The sequence below is a fragment of the Ovis canadensis genome, chromosome 9, assembly GCF_042477335.2.
Source record: "Ovis canadensis isolate MfBH-ARS-UI-01 breed Bighorn chromosome 9, ARS-UI_OviCan_v2, whole genome shotgun sequence".
Taxonomy (NCBI): domain Eukaryota; kingdom Metazoa; phylum Chordata; class Mammalia; order Artiodactyla; family Bovidae; genus Ovis; species Ovis canadensis.
Window position 1 is genome coordinate 92,404,578 of NC_091253.1, and position 25,016 is coordinate 92,429,593.

At 38.6% G+C, this 25,016-nt stretch overlaps 1 protein-coding gene across 1 annotated transcript in view; it reads right to left on the bottom strand.

Moving 5' to 3' along the window:
- INTS8 (integrator complex subunit 8) overlaps positions 1-25,016 on the bottom strand; it is a 47,297-nt gene that overhangs the window by 5,349 nt on the left and 16,932 nt on the right. Inside the window, exons 11-23 of the mRNA XM_069600584.1 lie at positions 22,550-22,620; positions 21,992-22,167; positions 20,750-20,883; positions 19,060-19,170; positions 16,057-16,258; positions 11,943-12,064; positions 7,540-7,724; positions 7,120-7,153; positions 6,294-6,350; positions 6,139-6,200; positions 3,187-3,305; positions 1,813-1,916; positions 1,011-1,061 (exon numbers count right to left, since the gene is read on the bottom strand). Coding sequence (XP_069456685.1) covers positions 1,011-1,061; positions 1,813-1,916; positions 3,187-3,305; positions 6,139-6,200; positions 6,294-6,350; positions 7,120-7,153; positions 7,540-7,724; positions 11,943-12,064; positions 16,057-16,258; positions 19,060-19,170; positions 20,750-20,883; positions 21,992-22,167; positions 22,550-22,620 — 1,428 coding nt within the window. The remainder of the gene's footprint in view (positions 1-1,010; positions 1,062-1,812; positions 1,917-3,186; positions 3,306-6,138; positions 6,201-6,293; positions 6,351-7,119; positions 7,154-7,539; positions 7,725-11,942; positions 12,065-16,056; positions 16,259-19,059; positions 19,171-20,749; positions 20,884-21,991; positions 22,168-22,549; positions 22,621-25,016) is intronic.

Genomic DNA, 25,016 nt, shown 5'->3' on the forward strand with positions numbered 1-25,016 from the left:
TATAAAGGGGATCATACAAAACAAGCTTTTTGTATCTGGCTGTTTTTTCACGCAACATAAAACTTACAGGATTCATCTCTGTTGTGGCATTTATCAGTACTTCATCCCTTTTCATGGCTGAATAATATTCCACTATATAAATCTACCAGATTTTGTTTATCCATTCATCAGCAGATGAGCATTTGGGTTGTTTCCACTTTTGTCTATTATGAATAATGAATGTGCTGTGTTATAAACATTTCACATATAAATTCTTTTGTGGACATATGTTTTCAGTTTTGTTGGTAATATACTTATGAGTGAAACTGCTGGGTCATACGGTAGGGAATTTGATGTTTACTTCCTTGAGCAGGCAGCAAACTGTTTTCCAAAAGGCTGCCCCACTGTATACTCCTACCAGCCACATGAAGGTTCTAATGTCCCCACAGCTTCACCAATACTTGTTTCTGTCTTTCGATTACTGCCTCTTCATACGTGTGAAGTGATACCTCATTGCGGTATTGATTTACACTTCCCTGATGATTAATATGGAGCTTCTCTGGTGTTTCAGATGGTAAAGAATTTGCCTGCAATGCAAGAGACCCAGGTTCAATCCTTGGGTCAGGAAGACCACTGGGGAAGGCCATGGTTATCTACTCCAGTATTCTTGCCTAGAGAATCCCATGGAGAGAGGAGCCTGGCAAGCTAGAGTCCATGGGGTCACAGAGTCAGACATGACTGAGAGACTAACCCACACACAGTGATTAACGCACATACCTACTCTTAAATACTAGACATACTTGAGAATGGCTTTCCTAAGGTTCAAAGGCCAATGTTTTGTAACCCACACTTTCATTTCGGTTAAAATTCTGTAAACTATTAAAAAAAATTTAAAGATCATGCCAAATTCTTAAATTCCATAAACTTAAGGAATTATGACATGGAAAATACTTCCCAGTGCAATGCCTTGTATTTACTATAAACTCTAACTTACAAGACAAAAGACCAACATCATAATTTTATAAACTAACCTGTGTGTGGCAATTCAGCAAAGAACAGCACTTTATCATTCGTTTTATTACCTATAAAAACAAAATTCTGATTACTTTAAAAAACTAATTGATAACAACTGTAACAAATGTTCCACTCTGACGTGGGATGTCAATCATCAGGTAGGTTGTACATGTGCAGGGATGGGAAAAATAGAAGAACTCTATTATTTTTCACTCAATTTTGTTGTGAATCTAAAACTGTTCTAAAAAATAGAACTTCTAATTTTAAAAAACTAATTATTAAAATATTTTAAATCCTATTTTAAGTCATTATTGTAAGTATTAAAAATGTCATTTATTACATTATGATATTGGAAGCCTAAGCAGTAGAGCATATTGGGAGAAAATGAGTAAAATTTGAGATTGAAGAGACAGAATCAACATTAAAGGTTGAGTGGATATTGGTGGAAGGATTAGAAAAGAAAAGAGGATGACACTCAGGGTTTATGCTTGGTCAACTCAAAGGGCAAAACAAAGTTGACGGATACTTCACTGGGGGTTTACATTTTTGCTCTGGTGTGGGAAGGTCATTAGGAGGAGAGACTGGCAGAGTAAGATGCTGAACCAGCCGTGGAGAGGTTGAGTTTGAGGTGTTTGAGGAAATCAAATCAGCAATGGCTGTGGGCACTGGAACCATGAAGGTGGTCTGACCTAGAGCAATCAATCCGTTTGGGAGTTACCACCACATTTATGGAAACGAAGAGACTCAGGCAAAAAGAGGCCCAGGAAAAAGAATGTTTTCAGACACTTAAGAAGCAAGCAAGCGCACAACAACTTTTACCTGGTCTGTATAAACATCTGGGGGCACAGCCTTGTTAAAGAAATCAGAGCACACAGCTCCTGCCTGGAGGTAATAGTGAAGAGCCGCTGAATACTGATTTGTTGCTTGAAGCAGAAAACAGAGATAAAGATTATCTGTCATTAAATATGCAGCTAAAAAGACAGGGCCTCTTTTGTGAAGGGTCAGGTATTATTACTTCATGTGTGACAAAGCAGATTCAAACCACAGACCTAGGGGCAACGCTTAGCCAGGGCAAGAATGAGAAAAATTGGCTTTATTATTTCAACCACTTTAAAGAAGCCCTATATAGACTGTTTTCTTCTAAGACTGATTAGCCAAAATTTTACCTCAGATTTCTTGTCAAACTTACTAGTTCAGAACTTAGTACTTGGAGGCATTTATTTCCCAAATGCTTATACTAGAAACAGACCTTATTTTTCTGAGATAGTTTAGAATCAGAAAATTTACTCTGAATAAAGATATTAAGATCCTGAAAATAAATTCTTTGTGGGGCTAGGGTAACCACAAGCATTAAAACTGGCAATTATTGGGCTTCCCTGGTGGTCCAGTAGTTAAGATTCCGCCTTGCAATAGCGCAGGGGACACCAGCTCCATCCCGGATCCAGAAGATCCCACATGCCGGGGCGACTATGCCCAAGCACCACACCCCCTGAGCCTGAGCTCTGGCACCTGCGGGTCACAGCGACCGAGCCCAGTGCAGCAACCACTGAAGCCCCCCGGCTCTGGAGCCTGTGCGGGTACAAGGGAAGCTCGCGCGCGGCAACTGGAGAACAGCCTCCGTTCTTGGCAAACAGAGAAAAGCCCTCAAACGGCAACGAGACCCAGCACAGCCAAAAATAAAGACATGTTTGTTAACTGGCCATTGTTTGTTTCAAAAATAATCCAGAAGAGAGCAGGATGATGTAGGTGAGGGTACAGATGAAATAAGACTGGCCCTAAGTTAACTGCTGCTAAAACTGGGTGGCAACAAATCTCTTCCCATGAACACAAATAATTATCAAGTCCCTGGACATAGTTAGAACCTTTAAAATAGCAATTCTGCAAACTAAACTTTAACCTCCTAAGAATGTTTTGCCAACTTTTCTGATGATCACTTACCATGGGGGAAAAAAAAACACAAACAGAAAAAAGGTGGTCAACATAAAATTAAAAACATCTGAATCAAAGACTCAGAAAAATGCATACATATAACAGTAACAATCACTCTCAATTTCATCTTGGAAGAAGATTTAGAGAATGTCAGAAACAAGACTCAAGATTAATAAAGTACTGTAATAGTAGTGTAACATATTTATTTTCACTTCTAAAAGAGCTACAAACACAAAACACAAAGCAGTGATACATGTCACTTACCAAAATAAATGTCCGCCTGAATAATTAACCAGGAGTGGTTGTTTGGGTTTACACTGAGGGCATACCGAACTAGCTCTTTCACTGTGATCGCTACAGCTTCAAAATCCACTGACTGGAGGCTACAGGAAAGACAATAAACATAATTTAGGAGTCAACTTCACAAATCCATACACACATTTATTAAAACAAACAAACAGAAGAGTCAAAATTTAAGTGATCATAAATACAATGCTAAATATTACTAGCAGTAAATATTTTAAAACTATCAAAACAACTAAATTGGAGGACGTGTGATCAGCTAACTTTTTATATGGGGCTGAAAACAATCTGATTTTTGTTTCCTTTCCCCAAAATGCCAAAGAAGGTAAACTAGGCCACTCTTAAGAGTATCTTTAAACATTTTACAATGTAAAGCACAAAAAGGTGATATGATATAACCCTATCTCCACTTTTTATGCATAACTTACATGCAACAAAACTATAAGGAGATACACTGATAAAAATTTTCCAAATGATTTTTAAGTTCTATTATCTAGAGAAAGCTACAGAAAACAAGGGTTCAAACACCAACAATACTGCTATAGGTGGCCTTAAATCCATCCTGTGGTTTCTTCTGAGAGTAACTAACTCCTCTGGATTAGATGTTTCACTGGGGTAGGGGCAAGATCTGGCAAGCGTCATCTCGGCAATGCATTTGGAAGCAATGAAGAATCCAAAAAACGAGAGGGGAACGGGGCCAGCTGCTCTGAGCCCAGTTAAACCTGGAAATTCTGAGACACAGAATAAGATGACAGAAGTGTGAGGATAAAAGCCAGGCCAGCACCCAGGAAATACAATCACAGCTCCTACCGAAGCAGTGAGACCCCACAGTAGGGAAAACAGGCTTTTGATTCAGAAGCATACCACAGTTCAAGTCCCGGCTCTATCAATACGAGATGAACTTGGACAAGGACAATCTCTGTTGCCCTGAGGAGCTAAATTTTACCATAATTCACCACTGTTTCCAGTGTAGTGGGAAAGTATCGTGGTGTTACTAGCAAACACCCAACTGCTTGTTTACAACTTATTTATTTTTGGCTGCACTAGGGCTTCATTTTTGCAAGTGGGCTTTATTTAGCTGCAGTGAGCGGGAATTGCTCTGGAGTCGAGGTGCGCGGGCTTCTCGTTGTACTGGCTTCTCTTGCTGCCTCTTGCAGGCCCTAGAGCACACAGGCTTTCAGCAGTTGCAGCTCGCAGGCTCACTAGTTTTGGCACACCAGCTTAGTTACCCTTGGCATGAGGGATCTTCTGGGACCAAGGAACCTTCCTGAACCTTGTCCCGTGCAATGGCAGGCAGATTCTTAACCAGTGGATCACCAGGGAACTCCCTGTGCGAAGTCACTTCAGTCGTGTCCGGCTCTTTGCAACCACATGGACTAAAGCCTGCCAAGCTCCTCTGTCCATGGGATTCTCCAGGCAAGATCACTGGAGTGGATTGCCATGCCCTCCTCCAGAGGATCTTCCCAAGCCAGGGGTCAAACCCACGTCTCCTGCAGCTCCTGCACTGCAGGTACATTCCTTACCACTGAGCCACCGGGGAAGCCTACAACTAATTTATTTACAATTATTTAAATAAGTTAAGGGCTTCCTTGGTGGCTCAGATGGTAAAGAATCTGCCTGCAATGCGGGAGACCTGGGTTGCAGGAGACCTGGTAAGTGGACAGGCTGGGCCTCAAGCTCTCCGAGCCTGGCTCGGAACCTCTATGACAAGCCACTGCCTCATTTATAAACACACACTGAAAAAAAGGAATCAGTACTTTATAATCTGAACTTAGGCTGAAGAAGTAACACCTAAGATTACAACCAAAGGCAAATGGGGATTTCCCCAGCGCCCCAAAGCAGGGGACATGGGTTCAATCCCTGGTTGGGGAACTAAGATCCCACATACCACAGCATAACTAAGCCCCCACACCACAACTGGTGAGCCCGCGGGCTCTGGAGCCCACACTCTGCAACCAGAGCCCCCTCACCACCACTGGAGAAAGCCTGTGCACCACAATGAAGACTTAGCACAGTCAAAAAAAAAGCAAAATGATCTCTACCTGATTAATGGACTGTTATTTTACAAATTTTACATAAAAAATCTGCAGTTATTCGCTTCAGGAAGCACAGTGCTGCTTTGGGAACCAAGCCTCCCAAGTGGAGCCAAGGGTCACGCACACCTTGGGTCTTCCAAAATCCCTGTCTGAGAGAGCTTCCCATTTCTGAGACTGTTTACCTACCTACTACAATCTTTTCTTCTTCAGAGATGCCTTTAATAAGAGCAATAAAATATGGCCTAGATTTCTGTGCCTGCCCTTCAGGCACGAAGAAGATGACTAGGGGCTAGGGGAGAAAAGGAAGAGTCATTTCTGTGAGGAAACAAATGGGCTCTCCTTGAGTAAGAAGCTGGCGTCTGTGGGAAAAGAAAAAGGTAAACGGTTTCTTCTTCCACAAAAGAAGAACGTGTCTTCTCCCCTTAGTTGTCCGCCTCTTACTGTGGTTCTCAGGTGATAAAAGGAAGAGAGAAGCGTTCCTAAAGTAACTAAAGAATTTCTTAAGGTAACGAAAAAGAGTTGGGGACCTCTGACAATCAGTATTAGAAAAACCAGGTAGAACGTCATCCTTTTATTAGCCTCCATTTTCTAATTCCACCACTGACAAGAAATCGGGACTGCTGAGAGACTGTTTAGATTCAACCTAAGGCTAGTGCACTTCAGCTCTTACTTAGTTATGCCTGACGCTTAATTTTTAGGAAGATCATTACTGTAATAGAGAAATATGAAGTTGCTATAGAGTCGCAACAAACTGCAGCCTTTTAATCAAGTTATTCAAGGTTATCTATATCAGTCAGGATAGTTTTTATATATATATATACATACACACACACATATATAGACAATTTAATAAAATGTAAGCTATAATACTTCTTACTTGGGGATGGAGGATGGCCAGATAGAAATATGTTCAGCTGTAATATCATTCACAATGTCCTCCTTATTAAAAAAAAAAAAGAAAAAAAAAAAGAGTGTGATTTAAAAAGAACTTTCTTTCAAAAAAATGTTTAGATGAAATTATGAAATACTGACCCGAACGTTGTGAAGTTTCACAAAGAGTGACAAAATAATAGTCAAAACCAATGGTTCCTATGAGAAAGAAAACAAAGACTCCTTAAATATTATATATATCTTAATATTTCTCTATCAGCCTCAAGGATACCAAGTACTTTCCTTCAAAAGATTCTTACCCTTTTGAAAGTTATCACCTGCTTTAGTTAGGAGTACACTAGAGATTAACATTATTCTTAATCTCATGAAAGAAATCACAACACACAATTAACAAAAAAATGACCAAATTTAGGTGTCTGTCCTCCCACGTCTTTTGAAATTGAATTAAAAGAACTCCTTCCCACTAGTACTTCCAGCTACCGCTAAAAAAAAATTGCCTTTTTATTCCTCAAACTAATATTCAGGGACCTTCCTGGTGGTCCAGTGGTTAAGACTCCACGCTTCCACTGCAGGGGGTGCAGGTTTGATCCCTGGTAGGAGAACGAAGATCCCACAAGCCGTGTGGCACAGCTGTTTATAGAAAGGAATTTAAGGAGTGGAATCTATGTCCAATAAACAAATATGATATTAATCCTATCAAAAAGTTAGGATTCAGACATCTAGCCCTATTACGAAGACTTCTTTACAACTTAAAAATACCTACTCTACTCACTAAAACAGAGTAAGGTAAATACAAAATAAACTTCTCCATTCAGACTATCCCATCCTCAAAAAAAAATGATCACCAAAGATAAAAAGCACATTAACAGATTACTTAAATAATCAGCATTTTAACACTCAATAATTTTTTTTAATCATATCCTCAGAAATCAGCAATAGTAGTTAGACCCACTTTTACAAAACTTACCCTTAATCTTTTGAGGAAAGAAAGCAGTTCACTCCTACAAAGACACAAATTTTTGTATATACATTTAATACCAGAAATTCAAAATAAAAACAGGAAAGTAAATTCTAGCTGAAGTTCTAGTCCTAACTTTTCAGTTCTGCATGTATAGAAGAGTGTAATATTCTATTGTTATACTAACCTAATAAAATGTCTTTCCTGTTTTAATTACATGTGACATCTTCAGTACTATCCAACCAGACACTGTTGATAGGGAATACACAGATATTTCCTAAGTTGGTGCTATTAGACAAGTCCATCCGAGATCAGCACCAAAGAATTCTTACATTGTCCATTTTATGATACACAAGGATAATGACAGACGTTCTTAAAATAGTACAAAATAGTATAAATAACTTAAAAAATAAACTGATAGAAACGTACCGATACATTATACCTAATGTAGATTCCCTCTGCTTTATTAAACTAACTCTGCCATCATTTCCTCGTTTGTGTTGACTGGACACACTACAGATCTGAACCACAACTTCCCAAAGGTCTTTAGCAGTCCGTCTACTTTCCTTAGGGCCTGGAAGTTCTTTGCACGTAGCTGCTAAAAGCTGTCCAAGCTATAACAGGAAAAACAGAAACACACAGAAGACAATCTGTAATGTCATACATGCTGTTTCTATTACTGAGGAACAGCTAAAGAAAGATCAAAACTGCCTGCACATACGAAGCACGGTTATTTGATGCTGGCCTCTATCCAACCACTGGGGAATTCAGAGCTCACTGTCCACTGACAAGACAGATCTGAATCAGATCTGGGAAGAGGATCCTCTGGTTCCACCACATTACAAACCTTGTTTCTAAACAACCAGTCTAAGGAGAACAAAAACAGCATAGTCTAATGAGGATAAAAGTGAAGCAAGGCAAGAGACATGCTATTAAGTGGGGGAAAAAAGCTGCTAAATACACTTACTATGATCCCACTTGGAAAAAAAAAGCCTGTAATGGAATATATACAGGACAGTGTTACCTGTAAAAGCCCAGAGATAGATTAAAACAGTGCTTAAATTTCATTCACACCCACACATTTTTTTTTTTTAATGAAAAAAATGAGGAAAAAATACAGACACTGAAGTTGGCAGAACAGAAGAACAAGATTTAGAGAAACTTTTCTCTAAGGAAATGGTAGCGACTGAGGATGTAACTACTGTTGATGTGAGGAGGGAGAATTAAGGAAGCACAGATTACTAAAAGGGACTGATCTGAACGAAGGCAGCCTTCAGGACCTAAGGTGGCTAAGGATCCAGAATGAACCCCAGCAGAAGTGCAGGAGCATGAGGAAGCACCGTGAGGGCGGGGCTGGGAGCGTGCTGGCACCACTGACAGGCTGGAGGGCAGGCCAGGAAGGAGAGGCTCCCGCTCCGTAACAGGGTGGCAGGCTCGGTCCAAGCCAGGCCTTTTCCTACACCACTGCGACCTAAGTGAGCACCAACCTCTCCTCCTCCTCCCACCAGCCAGCCTCCTATAATCCAAGTGCCCATCAACGCTGTACATTTTCCTAGACTACACTACCCCCACCCTGATCCGCGAGACAGGCTGGACAGTTTTCACTATTTCGAAAGGTCTTTAGTCACATGCTTAAAAGCTTCTTTCCTTTTTGTGATAAGTGGAAATTTAAAGAAATATGTAACAGAATGGAAAATAAAATCAATTTAAATCATTTACTGTTTCACTACCCAGGGATAATGACTATTAATACCCTTCCAGACTCTTCCCTATACTTGTGTATTAATATTCCACATGAAATTCAAAGCCTGGAAGGTGCTCTACTCTGTGTAATTTTTAATACACATCCCGCACTCTAGACTTATTTCTCTACTTTCTCCTCTGTGCTAACAAGGGAACAAGGGGCCAGCTAAGGAAGGAGGCACACAAAACCCTAACCCAGACGAGCCAATGAGACGCCTGAGTGGCCCTGCAGCAAGGTCACCCCTTACCCTTCCCCCTCTGTAGACAGAGGGGGAAGTGCAGGAAGCAGGGGCTAACCGGGCCCAGGGTGAGGTAATCAACAGCACAGCCTTCTGCACTGTGGGCCCTCAAACACCCAAACAACCTCTCTGGTGCATGGCTCCACCGAACTCACTGCTAAGATGAACAAAGAGAGAAGCTACAGCACCATCTTAATACCAAGCCACCATTCTCAGTGGACATGACCATCTTGAGACAAAACGGTTCTCTCATCTGAGGGCTTACTAAAGCCTAAGGGAGTGCTGGGCATCATCAGAAAAACTCCCTAAATATGAGGAACTCTCATCTCACAAAGTTGACTAAAAACACAGATATAATCCAAAGTCTGAAATTACAAAGAGAAGGATAATTCAGGGACAACAATATATTTTTATGAACAATCAGGAAGAAAACAAAAAAGGAGGGAAAACCGAAAAAATCATTAAGTCTCCAAAAGGCTGAAATAAAATGAGCTCAGTTCTTCAAAGGACATACATGAAATAAGAAAGAAGAAACAAATAACTGAAGACAAATGTAAAAAGCTAGTACAATCTTGCCAGGTTCCCAGATACCCACCAATTTAAGGGACTGTGTACTAAAGATGAGATGAGGACAGATAAGAACAACAAAAGGTAATACAAGCATTAAGAAAAGAATAAGGGTGTCCCTGGTGGTCCAGAAGTTAAGAATCTGCCTTGCAATGCAGGGGATACAGGTATGATCCCTGGTCAGGGGCGATCCCACGGGCCGCAGGGCACCTAAGCCCACGAGCTGCAACTACGGAAGCTGAGCGCCGCTCTGCAGCAAGAGGAGCCCCCACGGTGAGAAGCTTTCCGCCCACCCCCCCCCCCCCCCCCCCCCCCCGTCATCACAGCCAGAGAAATCCCAAGGGCAGCAGCAAAAATAAATAACTAAGCATTTTTACAAAAGAACAAAGAAACTTGGGATGAGATGCATACATTAAAAGTCTTAAATCATAGAACTTCTTTTTTTTAAACTGTAAGACCAGAAAGGGAGAAAAGCTCACTGCTTCTTCAGGGCAAACACAGAATTAACAAATGAAAGATTTGTTTTCTTAGGGAAAACATCTCCATATTTTTCAAGTTCTCTGCACACAGAAGTACTTTCAGTGGTACAGGAGAGATACAATTAAGAAAGAAAAATAAACAACATACCATCAATTCACTGAATGAATTCTTTCACATGGAATTAATTACTAATAACAAACATGCGCACTAATAAGGGGGCATCCAGTGGTAAAGAATCCACCTGCCAATGCAGGAGATATAAGAGACTCGGGTTCGATCCCTGGGTTGGGAAGATCCCCTGGAGGAGGGCAAGGCAACCCACTCCAGTATTCTTGCCTGGAGAATCCCCATGGACAGAGGAGCCTGGCGGGCTACAGTCCATAGAATCACAAAGAGTCAGACACGACTAAAGCGACTTTGCAAGCACACTAATGAGAATCAGGCATCAACTTAAGAGAGTTTAACAGGCTTTGAGGAAGGGTAAGGAGTATGTCAAGGCTGTATACTGTCACCCTGCTTATTTAACTTCTATGCAGAGTACATCATGAGAAATGCTGGACTGGAAGAAGCATAAGCTAGAATCAAGATTGCCGGGAGAAATATCAATAACCTCAGATATGCAGATGACACCACCCTTATGGCACAAAGTGAAGAGGAACTAAAAAGCCTCTTGATGAAAGTGAAAGAGGGGAGTGAAAAAGTTGGCTTAAAGCTCAACATTCAGAAAACGAAGATCATGGCATCTGGTCCTGTCATTTCATGGGAAATAGATGGGGAAACAGTGGAAACAGTGTCAGACTTTATTTTTGGGGGCTCCAAAATCACTGCAGATGGTGACTGCAGCCATGAAATTAAAAGACGCTTACTCCTTGGAAGGAAAGTTATAACCAACCTAGATAGCATATTCAAAAGCAGAGACATTACTTTGCCAACAAAGGTCCGCCTAGTCAAGGCTATGGTTTTTCCAGTGGTCATGTATGGATGTGAGAGTTGGACTGTGAAAAAAGCTGAGCACCAAAGAATCGATGCTTCTGAACTGTGGTGTTGGAGAAGACTCTTGAGAGTCCCTTGGACTGCAAGGAGATCCAACCAGTCCATTCTAAAGGAGATCAGCCCTGGGTGTTCATTGGAAGGAAGATGCTAAAGCTGAAACTCCAATACTTTGGCCACCTCATGCGAAGAGCTGACTCATTGGAAAAGACCCTGATGCTGGGAGGGATTGGGGGCAGGAGGAGAAAGGGACGACAGAGGATGAGATGGCTGGATGGCATCACTGACTTGATGGACATGAGTTTGGGTGAACTCCGGGAGCTGGTGATGGACAGGGAGGCCTGGCATGCTGCGATTCATGAGGCTGCAAAGAGTGAACACGACTGAGCGACTGAGCAACTGAACTGAAGGTGCTCACATGGAAATGGCTGCAGTTCATCCCTGGAGGTTCCTTCAGTTCCACCCCGGGTACTCCAGAGCTAAAGTCACAGTCTGACTACATCAATCAAAGCAAGAAAAACTAACTAACTTTTCACTAGTTTAGGATTATACCAAAATGTTGTCTGTTAACTAAATAATCTTTGCTTAAATTTTCATAACTATATGGTACTAGAAAAAAAATATTAAGAGAGGGCAAACTCAAGTGCCGTAATTATCAAAAACTATACTCTTACCTGCAAACCAACAAGTATTTGTCCACACTTATATTCAATCTTAGAAACTGGACAAGTTACCTAAGGAGTACAGATCTAAAGAAACTCGTCCAATAATCCCACCCTAATAATTCTTTTATTTAGATTAAACATGAATTACCTTCACAAACGGATTACTCTGGAGTAGAAATGCAGGAACTTGCAGAGTAAGGTATTCATTTTCCCTCCAGTTTAACATAAAAGCCACACACTCCTCAGAAATAACTTGACGAAAAGGAATATCTAAAAAGCAAAAAAGAAGGTAGTTAGAATTACTACCATAACATTAAAAGAACAAAGCAAACAGTTGCTCAGATTCCAGTTGAGTAAATGAAAAACAATAGTTACAGATAAAAAAACAGAAAAACTCTAACATTTTATACTTTTCTTCTAGAAAGTCTAATATTTTCCAATAATAGACTGCCAGTTTCCACTACTAATCAACAAAATTCTCTACTAATAACACCTTAAGATGCCTAATACTCTACTATAGAAGTGTAGGAGTTGGTATCTAGCCTCTACAAATTTATAATTTAAATGTGTGGAGAATAACCACACAAACACAACAAATATATGATGGTACAGTATAACCTTCTAGCATATTTAGAGTACAGAAATAGGTAAACTATGTGTTAAACCTGCATATTTCTTTAAATATTTTTCATTTTTAATAGTTATTCTGAGTAAAGCATGATAAATATGCATGACACAAATCATTTACTCATTCAAAAAATATTACACCAGCAACAATTTTAAATAAAGATATGAGGAAAACAGGCACTCAGAACTGTTTGACAATTATTTCCTTTGAAATAAATATAATATTAAATACACTTGAATTTTTATAGCTCAAAGTATATAATAGGCTTTAATGTATTTCAAGAAAGAGAAAAAGAAACCCACTGAATACTAAATAACAATGTTGACACTTAAAATGGGGAGAACTAGATTTTTCAGTCTTTCTAAAAGTCTGTACCTGTGGCTATTTGTTTAATACCTCACTTTATTCCAAAAAGCAATTGGAAACAACAAAAAAGAGGCATAGGAACACAGAAAAATTAATAAGAATACACTCTTTGCATTATCTTCTTAAAGAAGGAATGAAGACAGAAGTAAATTTAATATCCCAGTGCACAGCATTTCACTGTGCATTGCTCCCTATACACTTTGCCAAAGGAAAGCCAGACAGCACCTGGCTCCAAGGCTTCCTTTTTCACTGGTCACTTCTCATTAGAGAGTCCACAACTGTTCTCAGAGAAGAATTAGCATCTAGAGTGGGGCTCAATCATTTTCTCATTCTTCCTAACAGTACATCCTTTCCCTTCTCATTTCCAACACTGTTCACAACACAAACTATGGGAAAAACAGATGAACATTCAGTAAGTCAACGGAGGGAAGGAAGGAAGGATGAAGGGAAGGAAAAGTATGTGAACCCCAAACTGTTCAAATGACAACAAGGTGGCACAAAGAGACTGTAATTATACGAAGGCGTTTCCTATCATTTCAAAGAGTAAAGGCATAGGGTTAAGCTGGACTGATGAGTTCAAAACACACTTTTGTCTCCTACTTCATGGCCAAATTCTTTAACCTTTGTTTCTTGATTTACAAAACAGGGATAATTAAAGAGGCAGCTACTTCACAGAGACGCCGTGAGGACTAAATCAGTTATGTACTAAGTTCTAATGTCAGACATATAGTTAGCACCACTCAATAGATGTTAGGATTTCTAAAACTCTTTTTGCTTTTCATTTCAGAGAAAACACGTATGAAAAACCAATCTTTAACCTTTAAAAAGAAAACACTCTGTTGACAGTATATATTAATTAAATCAATTCTTATTAAGACTGAAGGGCACTGACATATTAAAACTCAAAGGAATTCTATCTCTAGAGTGCTGAAAAGTTGTAATGTCTTTAAGAAAACACAATGTTATTAATTAATTCAAAAGACCCCAGAAAACCAGCAGCCATTTGTTTGCACACATTATTAGCACCTTCCTTGATATTTCTACCACATAAATTTTACTGTTTATAGTATTAAATGTGTACAGTATGATTGAAATGCTCTAAATATTATTAAAATATGTAAAATTAAGAAACTTTTTTTTGAGTTGAAAATATCTATATTTGTAGATGATATGACATTACCATATCTTGAAAACCTATGACACTTCATAGAAATAAAATACAATTCAGTAAAATTAATGATGCTGTAGAAAATTTAAATAATACGTAAAAAGCAACAGTCCTGATACACTACATTAACAGAATGAATGACAAAAGCCAAGTGATCATTTTAGCTGATGCAGAAGAAACATTTGAAGCAAGATTTAACACTCCTTCAGATAATAACAATCAACCAATTATAAACAGAAGGGAACTACCTCAACGTAATAAAGGTCATATATGAAAGACTTACAGTTAACATCATACTTGATAAAAGACTTGATAAAAGTTGTTCTCTAAGATCAGTATCAAGAAAAGGATGCTTACTCTCATTGCTTCACTTTACACAGTGTTGGAAATTCTAGCTATGGAAATTGGTCAAGAAAAATAAATAAAAGACATAGAAGCTTAAAAGGAAGATGTAAAATTATCTTTTTGCAATGAAACTATATGTAGAAAATGCTAACAATTCTATATATAGGGGAAAATAAAAAATTCTGGAATTAATAAATTCAGCAAAGTTGCAGAATACAAAATCAACACACAAAGATCAGTTACATTTCTATATACTAAAAACAATCAGGAAAGGAAATTTAAAAATCAAGTTGAATTATGACAGTATAAAAAGGAATAAAATACTTACAAATAAACTTAACCAAGGAGGTAAAAGGCTTGTGCACTGAAAACTACAAAACATTGCTTAAATAAATGAAAGAAATCACAAATAGATGGAAAGAAATATCATGTTCATGAATTAGAAGACAGTATTGTTAAGATGTCAATATAATTCTCAGAGATTTGCATATTTAATGTAATCTCAATCAAAATCATAATGGAATTTTTTGCAGAAAAAACAACAACAACAACAAAATATTCTAAAATTCACATGGAATCTGAAAGGACTCCAAACAGCCAAAACATTTTGACAAAGAAGAACAATGTTGGAAAGCTTATGCTTCCTGATTTCAAAACATATTATAAAGCTAGAGTAGTTAAAGTCGTGGTGTTGTTTACATGCTAAGTCATGTTGGACTCTTTGGTAACCCCAGGGACTGTAGCCTGCCTCTGTCCATGGGATTTCCCAGGCAAGAATACTGGAGTGGGTTGCCATTTCCTTCTCCAAGAAGAAACTTCTTAAAGCAAGATTATATGTAACAGAGATGATAATTCTTATTTAAGCCCCTTTTCATAAGACATTTTTGGATCGGCCAAACCTGTTCCTAAAGTGAGCACAAGTGAGTTTCTGACCCGCTGGCAATCATTTTGAGGCCTGTCTATGGCAGCAATGAGGAAATAAACCTTCAACATGCAGCTTCTAGGACATTTTGATTCTTCTAACAATATCTTAAAACTGCAATATAATTTCTATAGTGTGCTGAGAGGTGTCCCCTCAATTTATGTTCACCTGAAACGTCAGAAGGTGATCGTACTCAGAAACTGGGTCTTTGAAGATGTATTAATTAAAATGAAGTCACGCTGTATTGGGGCAGACCCTAAATCCAGTGACTGGTGCCATTACGAGAGGACAGATGGGGACAGGGATGAGAATACAGACAAACACACACACATGAGAAGGCCACGTGAAAGCGACAAAATGCCACACACACACACACACACACACACACACGAGAAGGCCACGCGAAAGAGACAAGGACGAGTGATGCAGCTGCAAGCCCAGGAATGCCAAAGGCTGCTGGGAGCCACTAGAGACGACAGAGGAGCAACAGCCTTCAAAGGAAGCATGGCCCTGCAGACCCCCTGATTTCAGACATCTCATCCGACAGAGGAGCAACAGCCTTCAAAGGAAGCATGGCCCTGCAGACCCCCTGATTTCAGACATCTCATGGCTGGAACCGTAAACAAATATATTTTCGGTACTAATATATGGCAGACCTAGAACAGTTTTCTACGCTTCCCCCAATGTTCTCGAGTGAACTCCACATCTGAATTGTTTTAAAAGAAAGTTTTTTCACTGATGGTTAAAAAGTCCTGTAAATATTCTTTTAGAATCTTCCCCACAGTTACTTGAGTACTAAAGTCCTGAAATTTGGCTTTGTGAAAGTGTCTTACCAGGAAGCCTCATTTCCAGATATCCTCGCACCCTACTAATAAGATCAGAAGGCGGTCTCTCTCCTGACTGCCCTGTTCCAGCTTCATGTGTATAAATATCCAGAAGAAGCATCTCATTCAGCATGACCTGACGAAGTTTTGGTGAGAATTCTGTCACCAACTCCAAACAAGCAGCAAATAACTGTTTAGCATGGGCAAAGTCCTATAAAAAGAATAGCAGACGGGTCTGAATCACCTTTCCCCTGAAGTGAGAAAAATGTCTTTATAAGTACAGAACAAACAGAAGAATTAATTTAAATGGTGAACACTGGTTATCTCGAGCAGTGAGGCTAGATTATCACCTTTTTACTTATCATCTCTGCATTACTGACTTATTCCAATAAATATTTAATGCTTTTACATATATATATTTTTTTGCTTCACCACATGGCACGCGGGATCTTAGTTCTCCGTGGTGGTGCTGCAGATATATACGGTGGTTTAGTTGCTAAGTCATATCCAACTCTTGCGACCCTATGGACTGTAGCCCACCAGGCTCCTCTGTCCATGGGATTTGCCAGGCAAGAATTCTGGAGTGGGTTGCCACTTCCTTCTCCAGGGGGATCTTCCTGACCAGGCATCAAACGCATGCCTCCTGCGATGGAAGCATAAGTCCGAACCACTGGACCTACAGGGAATTCCCTATAATTTTTTAAAAACATTCAATAAACAATCAGTATAATATGCATGCTGTATTACTAAAGAAGTTTTACATAAACTGTAACAAAACTAAAAGGTTTATATAAATGTTATATACAATATACATATGTTATACAGGTATAAAATTCCATGATTAAACACGCTTCTCCACCTAAGACAGTCAGAATTACATGTTACCCCCTTCCACAAGGTTCCACATTCTAAAATTCTGCACACAACCCTATTAGCCTATATGACTAATAAATAAAACAAATAAGCTATGATCTAAGCCCTTTCCTATACATCTTCTTCTAATTTTTCCAAAACACAGCCTTCGCTCATTCTCTCTCTCTCCACATGCTTTTATAATCTGGCTTCTATTCCTCCTGTCATGAAGAAAAAATGGCTCTTACTAAATAAAGAACTTGAATTCCAGTGAAGCTATTTTAAATCCTGAAAGATGATGCTGTGAAAGTGCTGCACTCAATATGCCAGCAAATTTGGAAAACTCAGCAGTGGCCACAGGACTGGAAAAGGTCAGTTTTCATTCCAATCCCAAAGAAAGGCAATGCCAAAGAACGCTCAAACTACTGCACAATTGCACTCATCTCACACAGCTAGTAAAGTAATGCTCAAAATTCTCCAAGCCAGGCTTCAACAATACGTGCACTGTGAACTTCCTGATGTTCAAGCTGGTTTTAGGAAAGGCAGAGGAACCAGAGATCAAATTGCCAACACGGAAAAAGAAAGAGAGTTCCAGAAAAACATCTATTTCTGCTTTACTGACTATGCCAAAGCCTTTGACTGTGTGGATCACAATAAACTGTGGAGAATTCTGAGAGAGATGGGAATACCAGACCACCTGACCTGCCTCTTGAGAAACCTGAATGCAGGTCAGGAAGCAACAGTTAGAACTGGACATGGAACAACAGACTGGTTCCAAATAGGAAAAGGAGTACGTCAAGGCTGTATATTGTCACCCTGCTTATTTAACTTCTATGCAGAGTACAGCATGAGAAATGCTGGACTGGAAGAAACACAAGCTGGAATCAAGATTGCTGGGAGAAATATCAATAACCTCAGATATGCAGATGATACCACCCTTATGGCACAAAGTGAAGAGGAGCTAAAAAGCCTCTTGATGAAAGTGAAAGAGGAGAGTGAAGAAGTTGGCTTAAAGCTCAACATTCAGAAAACGAGGGTCGTGGCATCCAGTCCCATCACTTCATGGGAAATAGATGGGGAAACAGTGGAAACAGTGTCAGACTTTGTTTTTTTGGGCTCCAAAATCACTGCAGATGGTAATTGCAGCCATGAAATTAAAAGACGCTTACTCCTTGGAAGGAAAGTTATAACCAACCTAGATAGTATATTCAAAAGCAGAGACATTACTTGGCCGACTAAGGTCCGTCTAGTCAAGGCTATGGTTTTTCCTGTGGTCATGTACGGATGTGAGAGTTGGACTGTGAAGAAGGGTGAGCACCGAAGAATTGATGTTTTTGAACTGTGGTGCTGAAGAAGACTCTTGAGAGTCCCTTGGACTGCAAGGAGATCCAACCAGTCCATTCTGAAGATCAGCCCTGGGATTTCTTTGGAAGGAATGATGCTAAAGCTGAAACTCCAGTACTTTGGTCACCTGATGCGAAGAGTTGACTCATTAGAAAAGACCCTGATGCTGGGAGGGTTTGGGGGCAGGAGGAGAAGGGGATGACAGAGGATGAGATGGCTGGATGGTATCACTGACTTGATGGCCGTGAGTCTGAGTGAACTCCGGGAGTTGGTGATGGACAGGGAGGCCTGGCGTGCTGCAATTCATGGGGTCGCAAAGAGTTGGACACGACTGAGTGACTGAACTGAACTGAATGGCACACTCTACTGAGTATCTTCCAGTTTCTTAACTGGACTTAGGGGCTACAGCCCAGTACTGTCCATTCCCTCTACCTGATATCTTCCATCCCCTTAGCTGTCATGACTCCACAAGTCCGGTTCTCATACCAGACTCTTCCCAAGTGATTTTAAAGATCTTTGTTTTGTTTTTAGCTTGAAATACAATCTTTTACTAACATAATACTAAATACAAATAAGAACTATTCACATTGTCTAATTTTTTAAAAGAAATAGAGACAAAGCCATATGTCCAAGACCATTTTTGTATAGTTATGAGGATAAAGGGAAAAGAATAAACCAAAATACCTTTTCAGATATCCTTTCAGACCTACAATGACGATGTTAAGATCAGAAACACAAAACTGATCCTGATTCCTGGTTTCACCCTAAATAATAAAGCATATTCTTAACCAGAGGTCAGTGTATACTTTTACTCACCTTAACAGTACTGCAGTGTAGACCTTTGGCCATTAGAATGTAAACCAAATCTCTTGTTAAATTGTCTTTAATTCCCAGGATGACACTACTATAGACAAGAGGTAACTCCCACTAGAAGAAATAAAAATACATAAACACACACACACACAGCCAAATCTAGATAACAATTTTTCAGTAACAGTCAACTCTATTTAATAAAATCATTCAAAAAAAATAAAATCATTCAAAGGTCATTTTTTAAAGAGAAAAGAAAACAAAACGATAGCCGCAACGAACCGCTAATTAAGATGAACATATTCACTATAATAACCTAGTAATAATTAAATGGATTGGAACTTTCTGAAGGATAGCCTATAGAAATAAAGACGAAATCTAGGAGTTTAGTATGTATTAATCCATATGATCCTCACAAGTTATTATTACTAGGTACTGTATCTCCATTTCACAGATGAGAAAACAGAGGCACACAGAAGTTAAATAACTTGCTGAAGACTATCCAGCTAATTAAGCAGAGCACTGGGATTCACACTCAGGTACTTAGTACCAGAACTCTGGCTCATAACTCTTATGCTGTACACTGCGTCATCCATATAAATGAACACAAATAACGATTTCAATGCTATGGAAGCCCAACTAAGACTGAGATCAATTTTTCATTTCACTTCACTTGTACATTCAAATCCCACAGAATACACATCAATTCCTAGCTGCTTTTTATCACATTCAGCAGAGAGGGAGTACACAGCTAGCTATATTAGCAACACATTCAGATTATTATAGGGGCTTCCCTAGTGGCTCAGCAAGTAAAGAATCCTCCTACAATGGTGGAGACCTGGGTTCAATCCCTGGGTCAGGAAGATCCCCTGGAGAAGGACATGGCAACCCACTCCAGGATTCTTGCCCAGGAAATCCCATGGACAGAGGAGCCTGGTGGGCTGCAGTCCATGGGGCTGCAAAGAGCTGGGACACAATAGCATGGATGCACTAAGACTACACCTAATGAATAAGACGCACACACTAAAGGCAAACTCCCCGTATCATTACACTTTACCTTGACCTGCGTCTGTGAGCTAGTTCCCTTAGCTAGTTCCCTTAGCTCCCAGATGCAGGTGAAGGTAAGGTGTAATAATCTCTAGCTATATTCCACTGAATGCTTCAAAAGCTACTTCATTTGCACTTTCCATGCAGGAGAACTTAGACAACTTCAGAAACAGTATCTCGGCATTTTTGGGGGAGTGAGGGAGGCATTTTAAAAAAAATATCTAAAGCTAAAAATGTTCTATAAACAAGTTTTAATGAGGTGATTCTAACCTGCAGGCTTCGGACTTGGAGAGGACATGAAAAAACTAAACCAAAAATACTCTGTATGGCAAGTATTAGCTACAGAGTGCACAAATATACACATATTTACAGCTATACTAAAAATGCATGTAGCTGCTGTAACAACAAATGAAATATAAACTCATTTTTAGTTGTTATTGATTTAATACTTTTTTTACCTATTTCATATTTTCTCTATCAGTAGATGTTCAAAATACAATGTCGTGTGAAGGTCTTTCACATTACTGATGAATTATTAACAAACAAACGGGCTTCTTATTCTCAAAAAGGTCAAGGAACAGCTCTTCTATTAGATTACATCTGAAAACAAGGGTAATTTTCTTATCTGTTCTCAACAGAGGTTTCTTACCTTATTAGACACTGTCCAGAATTCACGCTCTGAAGTCATACCATGTAATTCAATTAAAATCTGTCGAATCCTCCATGGATCCACTGACAGTATCAGCTGATGTTCTAACTGGCCAATGGTGACACTTGCGGAGGCTAAGAAAGGAAGAAGAGATTTTCATTTAATAATTATTTGATACCTTATTCATTCGTTACTCATTCATAATCGTGAAAATCGTGAAAACATGAGAATGGTAATTTACTGACAGAAATTGTGCATGTTTATAAACATTAGAAGTTAAAAGTCTCTCTCATCTTGAAAACTGATTTATCCAACTTAATGCAAACTATGTTTTAACTTCACTCTCATATAAAAAGCCTAACACAACTTGGATTATATCTTACATTTATCAAAAAAGGTAATGAAAATATAAACCAATAAAAATCTGTAACTTTACATGGAAAGAATTATGTGGGATATATGGAAAATTTTGATTTATTTTTGAACATCCTGTGTTAAAAGCACTTCTAAAATGTTCTGAGTAGTAAACTTAAAGAATGTTTTTCGAAGGGAGAGAATGAGAAGGTGGAGGCACTGCCTTCCCAGAGAACCAAGAATTGATCATTAAAATTCCTAATTACAACTCAACTTTCAGATATAGTCTTCAATAATGCATTGCCAGCATTTTAACTGTGATAATATCACTCTTTTCCTTTACAACCGAGTCAAAGCAGCTTAAATCTAGTGAGGTCCAAAGTAGCAACAAGTTCAGTCAATTGAATTGTCTCCTCTGCATGTTGAAGTGTTGAAGCCTGTATTTCTTATTAACAAGCAGCACTATATTTTCTTATTACATTTTTAAAATAAGAGAAAACAATGGAAGAAAATCATCAAATAAGGCAAAAATGGCATGTTGCCAAAGCTGAATGTTTAGCCAGCAGACAGTGATATAAAGGCTGAAATGCATGCAAGCCTGCACCATTTTTTGCTTGTAACCACTCCTATTCCCTCTTGGTTTATACCTTCAAAACACAGCAGCAGATCTATTTCCCCAGCTAAAATCTTTTACGTATCCAGACCTACATCTCCATTAACCATACTGAGCAGACTCCCAAAACTTAACTGCTTAGACAGAAATATGACCTCAAAAGACAGGTTTTCTATTAGCTACCAGCATTAGTGTAAATATAAAAAAAATTAAGACGACAGCCTCAAATATCCTGAGGAGCAAAATATGCCAAAATTCGAGCTAGGAAATCTAACCTGGGATATCATAAAATGAAGTTACGGGTTTAATGCACAGATTGACTCTAGGGGACCTCTTCCTCATCTGATCAACAAGTAACTTTCGTTCTTCATCTTTCAGTAATGTGATGAAAAGCTCGTGTGAAGAAATCATGAAAACATACTGCAGGTCTTCCAACCCCAGACACACATTCCTAGATCAGTAAGAAATGTTATAAAACAAAGAAGAATATAATTTTAGTTTGGGGAAAAAAATCATATAACCAATTTTTATTAATAAACTGTTTAAAAGCCACCATTCAGTAATTGCACAACAATAATTTGAACAGTTTTTAAAATTTCCCTTTGGTCCTTATCTAAAGTTATGATTTCACTGCTACAATATACAAACAGGGTAACAGCAAGAATCCTAAGTTTTATACAGCTACACAAATTTAAACTGTAAGTGTTCTCAACTACCAATTACTACCTGGTTATACGAAGACAGGCAAGGTAAATGTAAAATGATAAGGAATAAAAGATATTTTTCGCACAGACCTAAGCTCAAAATTAAGAAAAAGAAGAAAAGGCACTTACTTCAAAAAAGCAGCCATGTTTCCTTTCAAAGTATCCGAAGCTTTTTCTAAATTTATTGATCTTGAACAAACCTAGGAATTAGAGTAGTTTTTATTTGAATATGGGTACTTCAAAATAATTATACTACAGTTTGCAAGTTTAGATTTAAAAACAATCATGTAAAAACGCATGTAAGAATTAAAGATTTTAAAATTAAAAAAAAAAAAATCAAATTGTCCTTTCAGACATGGATCGGTCACAGATTTGGTTAAGAAATTTAAGAAAGGAGACCAAAGAATAAGAATGCATTATGGGCAGAGGGCGTGGAATGTGACCATTTCAAGAACTGCAGGTAAAGGATAATCTCACGGATTATGCAGTAAAGAATAATCTATTTAGCATATGAACAAGTCCCACTGATATTTACAAAGTATGGACCCAAATTAAATGGAGTGATAAACTGTAAGAATCAGTTCCCATCAGAAAAGTGAGAAAAGACTCATCTTGGATAGCTGAAAAGGATAATCAATAATAGCTAAAGAACACAGAACCAATGGTTAAGGAGGTAACCAAGGTTTAAAAAATAAACAATGAAAACAAAGAGCAACTTAGCTATGAAAATATTAGTCATCTAAAAATAATATTATTTAAATATCATTGTGAATTTTTTAGGTTAGGCTTCCCACATATTTTTTACAAGAAGTCAAAAAGTTATTAGTATAAAAGATCCTAACCTCAACAACTTGTCAATGCTCTCTAATATGCAGACACAAAAGCTAAATTATATAACGTGGACAGCAGTACTATTAACAAGAGCCAAAAAATAGACACAACACTAACGTCCATCAAGTGATGAATGGACACTCAAAAAGACACTGAAGAGTAAGTGTATCCATTCAGTAGGACACTATTCACCTATAAAAAGGAATGAAGTACTGATGGACATTCCAACATGGATGAAATATCTTCAATACCAAGTGAAAGAAGTCAGTTACAAAAGACCGTATGTTTTATGACTTCACTTATATGACATGTCCAGAACAGGCAAATCTACAGAGACAAAAAATAGATCAATAGTTGCCTGGGGTTGCAGGGATTGAGAGGAAAATGAGAAATGATTGCTAATGGTTAAGAAGTTTTCTTACAGGGGCAGAGAGGAATGAAATGTTGGCACACTGGCTGAGGTGATGGCTGTACAACTCTACGAACATACTAAAAATCACTGAACTGTACACTTTAAATGAGTGAATTGTATATTACTAGCTGGAAACAAACTCAATTATACAAATTCAATTATAGTTCATAAAAAAAAAGATTTCTCTGGAAAAATTATAAAGCTTTAAAGGACATTAAAGGGTACCAAAATAAATCAAGAACCATACCAGCTCCTGGATTAGGATACTCAATATGGTAATGCTACTAATTTTTCACAAGCTGGCTTTTAAGTGTACTGTAATTTCAAACAAATTCCAACAGTCTTACTTCTGAAACTTGACCATCTGAGTCTACTGTCTGCAAGAAAATGTAAAAAGATAAGCAGAACCAATACAACTTTGGAAAACAAGGTTTGTGCTTCTGATGATACCAAGCCTGGGTACAGGTATGATGGATGGGTAAACAAACAGAAAAGCTGTCACAGAGTAGCCTAGAGACAGGCCCACACACGTGTGCATGTCTGACACTCAGAATCCAAAGGAGGCAGTGCTAGACACCGGCAGAAAAAAGAGGAAACTTTCAGCAACTGGCTCTGAAACACATGAGGAAAAAATGACACCGGATTCCCTTCTCCCCATGATACACAACATTCAATCACAGGTGGATTAAAGACCCATATCTCCCCATGAACACAAGACTCAATCACAGGTGGATTAAAGACCCAATTGCGAAAAGAAGGCCAAGTTCTAGAGCTTTTAGAAGATGAAATACAGAATAATTTCCACAACTACAGGATATGAAAAGCTTTAAGCAAGACACAGAAATCCACTAATCTCTTCCTTTATGAGAAAGACTGATAAATTTTATATTAAGAACTTTTAAAATAATAAAAGTTAAAAGCGAACCTCAGAAAACATACTTGTAATACTTAAAACTAGTAAAGAACAGAATATATTAAAAACTCCTGCCAAAAAAAAAAAAAAAGACAATTCAACAGAAAACTGAGGCATACCACTTGGAACAAGCACCTCAAAATATGAAATCTGTATATGCAAAAAAATAAATGAAAAGCTGTTAAATTAATTAATAATAAAGGAAAAGGAAGGAAAATAAAGAAACAAAAAATAAAGGGAAAGGAAAAGGACATTAAAACCTCAATGGGGGCTTTCCTGGTGATCCAGTGGTTAAGAACCTGCCTGTCAATGCAGGGGTCTGGAGCTCAATCCCTGGTTCAGGAAGATCCCACATGCTACAGAGCAACTAAGTCCCCGCCCCACAACTACTGAGCCTGTGCACCTAGAGCCTGCACTCCTCAAAGAGAGAAGCCACTGCG